The sequence below is a fragment of the Nelumbo lutea genome, chromosome 7 (assembly GCF_056320005.1).
Source record: "Nelumbo lutea isolate HS-2025 chromosome 7, American lotus-T2T, whole genome shotgun sequence".
NCBI lineage: Eukaryota > Viridiplantae > Streptophyta > Magnoliopsida > Proteales > Nelumbonaceae > Nelumbo > Nelumbo lutea.
Genome location: NC_142690.1, coordinates 4,496,801 through 4,511,184, shown reverse-complemented (window position 1 = coordinate 4,511,184; position 14,384 = coordinate 4,496,801). Strand labels below are relative to the sequence as shown.

Genomic DNA, 14,384 nt, shown 5'->3' with positions numbered 1-14,384 from the left:
TCAAGACCAGCATCCCATTCATTAGCTGCCAAACCATGTATGTTAACTATCACCTTGTACCACAAACTATCCTACTCCAAAGGTAGAGGTAGTATCCATAACCACTTCCCCTACAAGGCTAAGTTTCTTACTTTTATATTTCCAATGCCCAGTCCCCCTTGATCTCTAGTTCTCTACTCCCACCAAATGAGACTCCCTACATTAGGCTTCATGTTTGCAAAGGAAAATTATTTTTTTACCAATAAGTGCACATTTCATTAATACTAAAGACAGATTACATAAAAATCAAAGAACAAAGGAGGAAAATCTCTTAACTCGCCTCAAAGTCTAAAAGAAGTTACAATTGAACCCAAAATAATTGATTTCTACCCACCCCTTGCTTTGCAAAAGCAACGGCAGAGGCATTTGCAGTTCTTTAATCAAATTTAATCTCACATCTGTGCCTCATGTCAACCATTTGAATTTCTTTCCTTCACTATTGTAATTCCAAAATCCAATTTCTTCCTTTTGCATTCATCCCACTGCCAGCTTTGAGACACCCTTTATGACCAACTTGCTAATGTTCATGTCCTTGCCCTTTGCACATCTTCCATTACAGCCATAATTTCAGCCCTCAAAGGATCCCCTTCACCTATTGTCCCTAAAAATAAACCAATAATTCTGCCTTCCTCATTACTGAAAACATCTCTAATACCTGATGGACCTTCATTAATCATTACTTGCACTATTGCCATCAAAATTAATCTTAATGAAGCCAAGAACTGGTGAAGACCATATGAGGCTTGTATTAGACTTAATATCAATTTGAACAAGCCACCTCCTTCTAATTTCTCATAATTTCACATGTTGAAAAATTAGCAAAGAACTCCAAAAGATTAATCCACTGAACCACCCTAACCGTAATGGTCTCAATAATTGCCTCTCTACTCCTTTCCTTATCTAAGAATATTATTGAGTTCCTCCCCTCCCAAATGGTCCAACTCAAAGCAGCCCTTAGGCATCTCCACATTGTTCTTCCCTTCTTTTTTAACCAACTAAAAAATGTAGAGGCAAACAAGCTTTACACATTTGGCAGTGTATTCCACCTATGATTACCAATTAAACTTTTTCTTTGGAATAAATCACAAGCATTTATTTTTTCCAGGAACACCTCCCAGCAGAAACCTCCAATCATGGGAGGGATAGGTTTACTCCAAACCACCTTAGCAGGGAAAGGCTGCCCCAAAGGCCCAAACTATTGGACAATTGAATTAAGGCCTTAAAGAAAGCCCCTTCAAGGATATAAAGGAACAAGGAACAAGAAAACCCCTTGGAAGGATCCAAATTTGACTGTCAGACTTTGAAGGTACCAGTGGGGGAAAGAGTTCAAATTGAATATCAAACTTGGAAGGGTCCAAGAAAACCCCTTCAAGGATATGAAACAAAGCCAAGACATTGTTTAGTTCTGAATACCTTAGTCCCCTTCTTAAACCCAAATCCCAATCAAAACCAATTCTTGAACTAGAAGGAACAAGGAAAGTGTAGATGGGCTCATCTTTATACCTTGAGAGGGCAAACAAAGAAGGGGATTGATCTTTCAAAGCAAGGTCACCCACCCAGACATGTTCCCAAAATCTTTCAAATTTCTAGACCACAAGCCATACCTAATAAACTATAGGAAACAGGGTAAAATAGCACGGATGGCCTTCCAATTAAAATCTCTTCTAGCCCTAGTCAATAAAGATGAGCCCATTTGCTGCAAGCCCTTGAATACTTACAACTACCTTTGCCCATAATTTGTCTCCACCTGCAGGTAGTCTCCAAAGCAATTTGCCCAATAAAGCCACATTTCTCTCCTGCAAATCCTTGCTTCTGCTAACTGCCTCCCAAATAACTCTATGATCGCTTTTCTCCTCACTTTTTTTTATCAATAACAATAAACTTTATTAATGATGTTGAAGCTTTGTGAAACTTTAATTACAAAAGGGGGAGGTAAAATGTCTTAACTCCCCACCAACAGAATACAATGGAAGAAAATTAAAAATTAGCCCAAAACAGAGATTCCCTATTCACCCCTTGCTTGGTTAACCCATCTACAAAGGAGTTAGCAATCCTCTTCACCCAGCTGTATTGCACCTCAATGTCCCTACTCAGCCAATTGAATTTTTTCCTTTCATTGTTGTAGCTCCACAAACCAATGTTATCTTCCTTTAGCCATCTAACCACCACCTCCGAGTCACCTTCAAGGACCAAACGTCTAATGTTCAGTTCTCTTGCTCTTTGGATTCCTTCTAGAACTGCAAAAATCTCAGCCTCAGCCCTAAGAGAGTCTCCTTCTCCAATTGGGCCTGAAAACATGGCAGTAATAACCCCATCCTCATTCCTGAACACTCCCCCATTCCCAGAAGACCCTGGATTCCATAAGCTACTACCATCAAAATTGAGTTTTATGAATCCAGAGGGAGGAGGGGACCAAGAGGGGCTAAGAGTCCTCATACATTGGGCAGAGGTAACTATCTCTTTCCAATTTCTTAACAAGTCAGCCATGGAATAAACTGAGAACAGCTCCATAGATTTCAGCCAGCAGGCTACCGTTAAGAGTATCAGATTTAATAAGTTTTCCAGGGTTCTTTCCTTGTCTGAAAAAATTTGTGAGTTTCTTTCTTCCCACAGGGACCAACACACTGCTGCCCTAATGCTTCTCCACATAGTCTTCCCTCTCTTCTTAGGCCATCTAAAAAACAGAGAGAACAAACTTTGCACACTCATAGGGGGATTCCAAATACACCCAAAAAGGGAGAAAGCCCACTCTCATACAGTTTTAGCAACCGAACATGTAACCATAAGGTGATAACCAGTTTCCCCATCAACTTTTTAGAGAGTACACCTATTAGGAAGTAAACAAGAATTGGGTCTCTTTTTCTGAAGCAGATCATTTGTGTTAATTCTTTCTAGGAAAGTTTCCCAACAAAAACTACCACTCGAGGAGGAATGGGCTTGCTCCAAATTTCTTTAACTAGGAAGGACAACCCACGAGGAATAGGATGCTGAACTAAAGTTTCAAAAAACGAAGCACAAGCGAAAGTACATGAAGAAGGGGTCCAAAATCTAGTGTCCTCCTTATTAGGGTACAAGAAAACATTTTCAAGGATAGCTAACAGAGACAAAATATAGACCAAGTTAGTATCCCTAATAGCCCTTCTCAGGCCTAGGTTCCACTCAAAACTAGAAGTAGATACTAAAGGACCAAAGAAAGATGAGATAGGTTCATTTTTCAGTCTAACAGGGCATACAATGAGGGAACTTGGTCCATCAGAGGTGAGTCCCCAACCCAATGTTGTTCCCGAAACTTTAATCTATCACCTAAGTTAAGGCCATACTTGATCCAAGGGGAGAAAACTGGAAGCAGATCATGAATGGCTTTCCAAGGAGAAGCAGTTGTAGACCTTGCCATAATTCCAAGATCCCAACTGTTGTCTTCCAGCCCATGTATGCTAGCCACAATCTTTGTCCACAATTTGTCTCTTTCTAAGGGAAACCTCCACAACCATTTCCCCAGCAATGCCATGTTCCTTTTCCTGATATTCCCAATCCCAAGACCTCCTAGCTTCTTACATCTAGTTACCACCTCCCAACTAACCCTATGATCCCTCTTCTCCTCTCTTGGCTCCCACAAAAAATCCCTCATTAACTTTCCCAAAATGTTAGAGACCTTTGTGGGGATCTTAAACACTGACAGGAAGTAAATAGGTAGGTTAGATAGGGTAGACCTAATCTTCCCCCCCAAGGAAAGATAATTTTTCCTCCAAGAAGCAAGCCTTTTCTCAAATCTCTCCATTACCGGGTCCAGAAGCTTTCATTCTTGGGATTATCTCCTAAGGGCAGGCCTAAGTAAATCAAACACCAATCCGAGATTGCACAGCCCAACACACCTACATATTTACTTAATTCTCTCTCCTCCAAATTCACTCCCACCATATAACTCTTATCAAAGTTCACCTTGAGGTTAGACATCTGCTCAAAGAGTTATTTTTCCAATTTTAAATTCCCGATCCAATTTATGTCCCCACCTTCACAGAACAAGATTGTGTCATCTGCAAACTACAGATGTGTAAGTGGTACCTCCTCCCTTCCTACTCTCCACCCTTTTTTTAAATTCCTCGAATCAGCTCTATGGATCAATCTCCCAAGGACATCTGCAATCAGAGTGAATAGAAAGGGGGAAAGTGGGTCTCCTTGTCTTATTCCTCTCAAGGTGGGAAAGAAGTCGACCACAATTCCATTCACCAAGATAGAATAGTGGCAACTCCTAACATAGCCCCAAATCCATTTATACCAACTATCTCCAAAGCCAAAACTTCTCAACAACTCCAACAAGAAAGACCAATCAACTAGGTCATAAGCCCTCTCTAAGTCTAGTTTGCATACCACTCCCTTCTTGAATTTCCTAAAGCTCTCCAGACTCTCATTTGCAATCAAGATTTGATCGGTGATCTATCTACCCTTTACAAAAGCTCCTTGGTTGGGTGCAATGGTAGGAAGAACCTTCTTTATCCTTAGAGACAACACTTTGGAAATTATTTTATACAAACTATTCACCAAGCTGATAAGTTTAAAATCCCTTGGTTGTGATGCCTCATTCTTCTTTGGGACCAAAGCAATGAATGTGGAGTTAAAACCTAGATTAACTATTCCCCTTCTGTGAAACTCCTCAAAACTGACCCAAGATCCTTCTCCATTGTGAAACTAACCCAATGAATGTGAAACTATTCCCCATTGTGAAGACTACTTCCTTTATCTCCTCTAGATCAAATCTCTTTTCTAACCACTCTTCGTTCACTACACTTAGAGTTGGCCACTCCAAACCCTCTCATTTAAAGGCCTTCTAAAAATAGATTTGAAATGATTTACAAAGGCCTCTGCTATTTCTGCTGGATGGGATATGACTACTCCCACTTCCAATTTTGATACGAAATTCTTTTTTCTCCTACCATTTGCCACTAGATGGAAAAACCTAGTGTTTTTATCTCCCTCCTTTGACCATTCACACCTAGATTTCGGTCTCCAGCTTATTTCCTCCTTACGCAAGAGATCCTCCATCTGCCTCCTCAAACTCCATCTCGTCTCCCTATCTTCCTCTCCAAAGGATCCCCTTTCTTCCTTCAAATCTAATTCCTCTATCTACTCCAACAAGATTTGTTTTCTTTCCTCCACTCTTCCAAACTCCAACCTGCTCCACTCCTTTATTTGGGATTTTAGGAATTGAAGCTTCTTGTAGAATCCCATACCCTCCCACTCTACTGACGGGTTAAATTGCTCCCACCACTCTGATTTTCTCAATAAAGCATGGATGGATCAACCACATGTTCTCAAACCTGAAAGGGGCAGGTCCATCACCTCTCATTTCCACCTTACACATCACTATAGGCTACTGATCTGAAGTAAGTCTAGGAAGTCCCCTAGATGTTAGATTACCCCAATGTTCCTCCCAATCTGTTGGAAACAAAAACATGTCCAACTTAGAGCATATTGGACTTGATTGAAGGTTGGACCAGGTGGAGTTATTATTTAGGAGTGGAAATTCTTTAAGCTCAAAAGTATCCACAAACTGGTTGAATTCTCATACTGGTTGTCACTCTCTATCTAGGGTTGTTGGTTTCCTCTGTGAATCTCACTACATTGAAATCCCCTTTTCTCCTCACTTGACTCCCATAAGAAATCCCTCATCATCTTTTTCAATTTCTTTCCCACCCCCTCTGACATCTTAAATACAGATATATATAAATAATACACAAGTAGGTTAGCTAGGGCGGATCTGATCAAAGTAATCCTACCTCGTAAGGAGAGGTAACTTTTCTTACATTTGCAAAGGAAAGTTAATGTAATTAGTAAAAAGCATAGCTATTTTTTCAATTTATATCCATATTGTTTGGTAATATAAAAATAGAGAGCTAAACAAGAATTTAGTTTTTTTTTTCTTTGTAAGTTTGTATTGCCTAGGTCACCTAGGCAACCAGGCATTTAGCCTAGAATTTCCTATATGCCTTGACAGCCATGATAGTTAATCCAAGCAGCAAAGGGAAAAGGGAAAACAGAAAATACCTGAAGCAATTTTTCCATTTTCACTTGTCAAAATCTTAGATGGTTGTAACTGCCCCACCCATTTAAAACTCTGTGGTATTCCACTTCGAAGCATTTTGGTGAATACAGCTAGTCTTTTTCCTGTGCTATGAAAAGGATAACCCGTTTCGGAATCTATCAAGCTAAGAAGAGTATGGGACACCTGCAAAAGGAATGTAAGCAATTCACCAGCATCTCCACTAAACTAAAGCATAGATTAGGAAACCTTTTGCCAACCTGTACAACTAATTGATTACACCATAAAATTGCCTGGTGTTCCATTGAAACCCACACATTCTTCATACTTGTGCTCCCTATCATAAAGCCATGAGTTGGGGGCACAATACCATCAAGGGTTTCCAACTTTGACCGAACCTGGAATTGAAAAAAAATGAGTCAACATACACAAAATACATTTGTTTTAGTTTGCAAAAGAAACCAATCAGGAAATGTAACATCTATGATCTACTGACACAGCTCTAGAAAATTGACTTTGTGAAGTTAAAATATAAAATATATACATCACTGGTCAATGTTTGCTACATCAACTACGTTTTATTTTAAGTTCTGTACAGATGGGGAGAATTCTCACTCTGATTGATTGGACTAATAGTATGGTGAAAGGGTTGTGAGGTCTTCACATCATCTTAGAAACACTTGGGACTTTGGCTTCCATGGGGAACATCTCATTCTAATGGGTCCCTAGTTAAGCTAATGGACTAGCTCAATCCTTGGCTAAAGGTGTAAGGAGGAGCAAATTGTTTTGGGTTTGGCCCTTCCAGAAAATAATTGTAGTGCAGACCAAACAAAATTAACCTGATAATCACGGATGCCGCCAGAAATGGAGATAACAGCAACATGAGATAGTGTTGGATTAGAAACCAAGTGACCTGTGCTGGTGGTTTGGACCTCATATCCCTTCCTCCAATCTTCATTTACACGTGAGAAGTAATGACCTAAGGATGGTTGCAATGCCACAGGAGGTGACCTGCATGAAGTAGTTCAATGTCATCAAGCAATAGATAGATGCATAATAGTTGAGAATTACAAAGTTTTGTTCAAGAAACAAAAATGCTTACTGATGTGGGCTTGAAAGAGTTACTACAGTTTCAACGGCTGACTTCCTCAAATTTGGGTGGACAACTGCAGCTCTGGCAACAAAACCACCCATGGAGTGTCCAACCAATATGACACTTCTAGGCAAGCTTCGAGAGCTTTCTGCACCTTCTTTCAACCGGGCATCATGAGATTCTTTATATTGATCTAAAACCTACAAGAACAATAACATAAGCAACAAATTTGATGAATAGAAGGAAGAACAATTAAAAAAATATATGGAACAAGAAATCAACAAGGTGAGACAGCTAAAACATTGTAGAGCATATAGCATCAAGAGATAAGTGGTTCAGTATTGATAAATTGTAAGAAAAATTCATATTCAAATATTCAGCATCTTATCAAAGGATGAAGTACCATGTTCTTTATAAATCTTTAGATTTGTAAAAGTAACGAAAGGGCAGAAGCACAAATTACAAAAAGATGTACATGGTTAATAAGAGCAAGTACTATGCACAAACATATACAACAATTCCTTTCATACATAAAAACAAGAATCAATCAGTGTATTTCCCCATTGGTTCCTAATTGCTCATGAGAGAACTGAGAAGCCTTTAAAAGATACAGCGACTGGTCTGAAGACGAAGGAAGTGATGTATCAGGTTCTGATGACACAGTCAGTTTGGGTAGTGTTGATCTGCATCAAAAAGTGAAGTCCATGGAAAAGGAAAGCTTTAATACAGAAACTTTATTTCTGGAAGAAGATAGAGGGGATGGAGATAGAGAGTGTGGATCGATTGCCTGGGTCTGACGCTGCGCACTCCATTTCTCCTTCCATCGAGGGGGCTGTTCCAACCTCTCAGTTTTGTCAAGAAGTTAGCAAAGGGGAGCAGGACACTATAAAGGAAATCTGCAAGGATAGCCCAGAAAGGACAATACAGGGACAGACGTTTTCAGCAAATAGACTAGCCGAGGGAGACTACTTGTCCTTACACACTTCTCAGCAAACTCAAACGAGGGGAATGGCAGCTACGTCCTCTTGTTCTAATCCCCATCTAAAAAGCTTATGTACTCCTCAGTCAGCCCCTGCCTCTCCAGGTATTGTTTTCCCTTTGGTTTTTGGTACTGACATGTGTGTTGAGCCTGTTGCAGATACTCCAGCATCCCATTTTGTAAGGGGTAGAGGTGGTATGTGGAAAAGGAAAGTGGGGGGATCTGAAAAGGTTAAAGAAAAGAATGGAGCAGCAGTATGCAAGGAGCAGGAAGAGGAGGTGGAAAGGTTCTGGAGATTGATTTGTGAAGAATTGGAGGAGCTTAGGAGAAGGGAAGGATGTGGGGAAGATAGTGTTCAGAGGGAGGACTTGAGTAGTAAACAGGAAGAGGAGGTGGAAAAAGGAGATAGTGAGGGGACTGGTCTACTTCCAAAACCTGAAGGTAGAAACCGAACTGGTGGATTAGGTAAAGAAGAGGGTGGAGAGGAAATGTTTCAGAGGAAGGTGGAGGAAAAAAAGAAAAAGAAAAGAAGTCTGAAGTGGAAAGGTTAATCTTTGACATTGAAGGTGATCTAGAGTTTAGTGGGAGGGGAGAGAGGAGGAAGAACATCAGGTAAGAAATGGTAAGGGCAGGCATAGGGGGTGTGATTAGAAATCATCAGGGTGTGGTGGTGGCACTCTTCTCAGGACCAATAGGTATTGGTGACTCAATACAGGCTGAATCTCTAGCCCTACTTCAAGGTCTAAAGATGGCTGAGCAGATAGGAATAACAGACTTAGAAATAGAAGGAGACTCACTACTGGTCATTTCTTGGGCTAAAAACATCGCTTCAGTACCTTGGAAGCTCAAATTTATCTTTAGAGAAATTGACATACTTACAAGGAGGATCAACTCTCAGTTTGGTTGGGTCAAACGGAGCACAAATGGGATGGCAGATACCCTAGTAATACAAGGGGCAAATAGATCTACATTGTAGTGGGCAGAACTGTAACTGATTCTGATTGTTTGTGGGTGCATATTAGATTAATGCTTTTCTGCTACCTATAACTTTTGTAACTGATTGTAACCTTTGCTAGTTTATTAATAAAATTTCTTGCTGATCAAAAAAAAAAAACATCAGGTAAGAAATGGGGTCAAGTAGTGTCATTGATTTAAAATGTATCTATGAAAAAAATTATAAGTTGGAATATGAGAGGGTTGGGGTGTGCAAGAAAGAGGAGAACTATAAAGGACTTACTGAAGAGGGAAAAACCTGAAATTGTGATGTTGCAAGAGACAAAATTGTCAGAAATGGAGGGAAGTTGGGTTAGAAGTTTTTGGAGATCAAGGGGAGTAAGCTGGTCTTCAGCTCCATCATGGGGAGCATCAGGGGGTATTGTCACAGCGTGGAATGATGAGGTAGTGGAACCAGTGGAACAAATGATAGGTAGGTTCTCGGTCTCAATCAAATTTAAGAATATGAAGGATGGATTCATTTGGGTGTTAACTAATGTTTATGGCCCTAACAATTATAGAGAAAAAAATGAACTGTGGGAGGAGTTGTCTGCTATACAAGGTTTACGGGATGGTCCTTGGTGCCTGGGAGGGGATTTTAATGTCATAAGATTCTCTGAGGAAACAAGTAACCCTTCTCAGTCAACTACAACAAGCATGAGGAAGTTCAATGGTCTTGTAGAAGAGTGTGAACAAGGATATCCCTCTGTTGCAAGCTAGGTTCACTTGGTCTAACTTTCAAGAAAACCCCTTATGCTTAAAATTGGACAGATTCCTTTTCAACCTAGCTTGGGAAGGTCACTGGGGAACCTTGGTGTCCAGATCCCTGCCTAGGGTCACTTCTGACCATTGCCCTATTAAGATAGGTGTGGAGTCATTTGTTAATGGGCCTAGGCCATTTAGATTTGAAAACATGTGGTTAAGATTTCATAAGAAGCTACAAAGGTTAAGATCCAAACTGAAGGAGTGGAATAGGGACCATTTTGGTAGAATTGAGGAACAGAAATTGAGTCTAATATCTCGGATTGACAAATTGGATGAGAAGGAAGCTCAAAGGATAATGAATGCACATGGCAGGGAGATAAGAAGTCAATTGAAATAGGACTTAGAGGTTGTCTTGCTTAGAGAGGAAATTTGTTGGAGGCAAAAGTCAAGACACCGGTGGATTAAGGAAGGTGATGGAAACACTAGATTCTTCCATGATCTGGCAAGTGGAAGAATGCGGAAAAACTTTGTGGCCAAATTAGAGGTAGAAGGGGAGGTGATTACAAATCAGGACAAAATAGTCAGAACCTTTGTGACCCACTTTAAGTCCATTAATAAAAGGCCTTTGAATGAAAGATTGTCTATGGAAGGGTTGGATTGGCCATGTTTGGGAGAAGAGAAAGTGAGGTGGTTGGAAAGAAGCTTTGAAGAAGCTGAAATCAAGAAGGCAGTGTTCCTGATGGATAGATCTAAGGCACCTGGACCAGATGGATTTACTATGGCATTTTACCAAGATTATTGGGAAGTACTAAATGATGATTTGGTTGAGGCTTTTAAGGAATTTGCAGATAATCACATGGTGAGCAGGGGTGTCAATGCCACATTTTTGGCCCTAGTCCCTAAGAAACCTGATGCTATTCATCCGAAGGATTTCAGACCAATTAGCTTGGTGATGAGCATTTACAAAATCCTAGCTTAAGGTTCTATCTCTGAGGCTTAAAGAAGTTAACCCCCTCCTTAGTAAGCCAAACCCAAGGGCCTATTAAAAAACTGTTAATTCTTTAAGTATAGTACCACAGGGGTACTATTGTAACTTTCTCCTTTTATTTTTTATATTCTATCGCCCTAGTATAAATACTAATAGTTGGCGCTGCCAACACCACTTTTGGCTCTCAAATATCTCTTCTTCTCTCTCTCTCTCTCTCTCCTCTCTTCCTCCCTTCTTCTCTCCTGCGTAACATGGTATCAGAGTGGGAATATCAGATCTGAAAGGAGAGATCGAGTGAACTGTTTCCTTTGCACCAGATTTCTAGATCTGCAGTCCTCATCTACTGTTCGGGTGACTGAAGATCCAGTTTTCTCATGCACTGAAGTAATCTTTCTCCTTCTCTTTCTTTCTGGTCATGCGCCAGAGCAGAACCTGTACTAGGTCTGCTAGTTGGATGTGAGGTGATCAGCACCTCTTTCTTTCCTTTTTTGTGGGGTCGACTGATCCCTGTAAAAAACTGTAGGTCAGTGAAGACCTTTTGTGTGCTGCAATAGCAGCTTTTATGGTGAACCTGAAGGTCAGAGAGTGACCTGTACATGCTTTAACAGCATCTCTGTTTGATGTGTAGGTCACGAGATGACCTGTATGCACTGTGACAGCAACCAGTTTTGATTCTGTAGGTCAAGGGATGACCTGTTAGTGCTGTAACAGCACCTGTGTTTAACAAAAAAAAGGGGTTCCTTTCTCCCTTGGTGTTAGACTTTTTTAAAGGCTTTGTGCCCACTTTAAGAGCCTTTTGAATCCGTAACCATGAGCGGTGAAGATTATGCTACATCTGGTGTTTCTTCAAAGCAGAATGGAATGAGTGGGGGTGTGGACCTATCCTTTCCCATGGCTGTTATTCCCCTCAATGGCTTAAATTATTTACAGTGGTCAAGAGGGATCAAGTTATACATTACTGCAAGGGGAAAGATAGGATATATAAATGAGAGAATCAAAGAACCCAAATCTGGGAGTGCTGAATATGACAAATGGAACCAAAAAAACAGCATGGTCATGTCCTGGCTTTTAGTGTCTATGCAACCTCAAATAACAAGGAATCCTATGTGGGCTGAAATGGCAAATGAGATATGGGAACAAGCAAAATCAACCTATTATGAGTTGCGTCACTATGCAAAAATTTACCAGTTACAGGCAGAATTGTCCACTTGTAAACAAGGGGAGAGGTGCTTTTCTGTGTACTATTCAGACTTGACCTCTACCCGGAAGGAGTTAGATCATTATCAGAGTGTGGACTGGAAGTGTGATGAAGATGCAAAACTGTACAAGAAACTTGTTTCCCAGCAAAGAGTGTTTGCTTTCCTCCATAGCTTGAATCCTGCAAATGAATCTATCAGAGTCCAAATCCCAAGTAGCAAGGATCTTCCATTTGTCCAGCAAGTTTATGCTCTACTACAATAAGAAGAAAGTAGAAGGAATTTGATGAGCAATTCTGGAGGGGATGCAGTTGTGTTGGCAATGAAATGGAGTGTTACTACAGGTGGGGGAAATACCTTTAAGAATGGGGACTTTCAGAAAATGGTGGATGACAAAGACAAAGTGTGGTGTACTCATTGCTAGAAACCCCGACACACCTGAGATATATGTTGGGATCTTCATGGGAAGACGAAATGGGCTCAAGATTTGAGTAAGAAGCAAGGTTCAGATCTAAATAAAAAGTCAAGACAGCAAGGTACAAGAAAGCACACTATGGCAAACATGACTACTCAAGAGGATCAGCCCCCCATTACTACTATGACTCAGATACATGTCTCTGGATCTGACCCAAGGGAGGATATTATTAATTCCTTCCATGACCATTTAGAGCTCTATGGTAGAGCAATTCGTTAGATGAATGCTCCTCCCTCAACTTCATTTGTGTCTACATCAGGTAACTCTACCACAGCTTTCCATGTAGCATCCCATTCCCCTGACACTCCTTGGATCATTGATTCTGGAGCGTCTAAACACATGACTGGTAAGTCCTTTTACTTTCAAACCTATCACCTCCTTTTTGAAAGAGACAAGGTGAGACTAGCTGATGGATCATATTCTACACTAGCTGGTCAAGGAGCCATTTCTCTTCCTTTTGGCTTTACCCTGTCTAACATTTTGCATGTCCTGAAATTTACCATTAATTTGCTCTCTGTTGGTAATATTACTAATTCCTTAAACTGCTCAATGACCTTTTTCCCTTCTTACTATGTGATCCAGGATCTGGCCTCAGGAAAGACAATTGGTAGAGGAAGTATGGTGGATGGGCTTTACATGCTAGAGAATAAGATTGGTCTTACAACCACCGAGTCTAAGAGTTAGTCTTGTAAGATTCTGGTCTATTTATAGCATAGTCGTCTTGGTCATTTATCTTTTGAGTCTTTAAAAATGGTATTTTCAAAGTTGTTTAAGTCAGTGTCAGTGTCAGTGTCAGTGTCAGAATTTACTTGTCAATTGAGTAAGCAGTGTAAAACTCACTTTTCTTCAAAGAATAATAAATCTGAATTTCCTTTCCACATTGTTCATTCTGATGCTTGGGGCTCTGTTATTTTACCAACTGAGAGTGGCTACAAGTATTTTATTACCATTATCGATGATTACTCCAAATATACATGGATATATCCTATGCGAACCAGGGATGAAGTACCCAAAATTATTCAAGATTTTTAGCAGATGATCTTCATCCGATTTCAAACTAAAATCCAAATTTTTCAATTAGATAATGCCAAAGAATATTTTCATAGTGATCTCACGGAATTTTTTGCTTTGCATGGTTCACTTCACCATAGCTCTTGTGCCCGAACACCACAACAAAATGGTGTTGTTGAAAGAAAGAACTGACACCTCCTTGAAGTGGACCGAGGGTTAATAATTCATATGAATGTCCTGAAACATTTTTGGCTTGAGATTGTCCTTTGTGCTACCTATCTCATCAATCATATACCCTCTCGTTGGTTAGAGTGCAAAGCCCCACATCAGCTTCTTTTTCCTAAGGCTCCCCTTCTTTCCATTCCTCCTCGTGTGTTTGGTTGTCGTTGTTTTGCTCAAAATTTGTCACCCACTCGTGGCAAATTGGATCCTCGTGCTATTCCTTGCATCTTCATGGGGTACTCTCTCACTCAAAAGGGATACTAGTGCTTTGATCCTGTCTCTCGGAGGTTTTATGTTTCTATGGATGTCTCTTTTTTTTAGAGTGAGCCTTTCTTCCCTGTTTCTCCTCAGGGGGAGTATAGGAATGAGGAGAAACTAGTGATTCAACTCCCTCCTCTTTCTGATCCTCCTCCCTTTCGTGTCTTCTTTCATTGTCACAAAGGCCAACCATGTTCAAGAGTTGTGGAGCACCTAAAAGCTATACCACCAATGCCATCAAACTCTCCGAGGGCAGATCATACCCAATCAGGTACCTTGGTTCCTATTGATGTTTGACCCTATTGCTATTGACACTTCTATTGCTAATGACCTTGACCTTCCTATTGCTCACCAGAAGGGTGTTAGATCTTGCACCACTAAACAGCCC

At 40.4% G+C, this 14,384-nt stretch overlaps 1 protein-coding gene across 3 annotated transcripts in view; it reads right to left on the bottom strand.

Moving 5' to 3' along the window:
- Window positions 1–14,384, bottom strand: part of LOC148844747 (phosphatidylinositol deacylase) — a 70,623-nt gene that overhangs the window by 27,690 nt on the left and 28,549 nt on the right. For all 3 annotated transcript variants that reach the window (XM_088954033.1, XM_088954034.1, XM_088954035.1), the window contains exons 3-6: window positions 7,179–7,369; window positions 6,916–7,087; window positions 6,337–6,474; window positions 6,082–6,262 (exon numbers count right to left, since the gene is read on the bottom strand). In XM_088954033.1, the coding sequence (XP_088810159.1) occupies window positions 6,082–6,262; window positions 6,337–6,474; window positions 6,916–7,087; window positions 7,179–7,369 (682 nt within the window). The remainder of the gene's footprint in view (window positions 1–6,081; window positions 6,263–6,336; window positions 6,475–6,915; window positions 7,088–7,178; window positions 7,370–14,384) is intronic.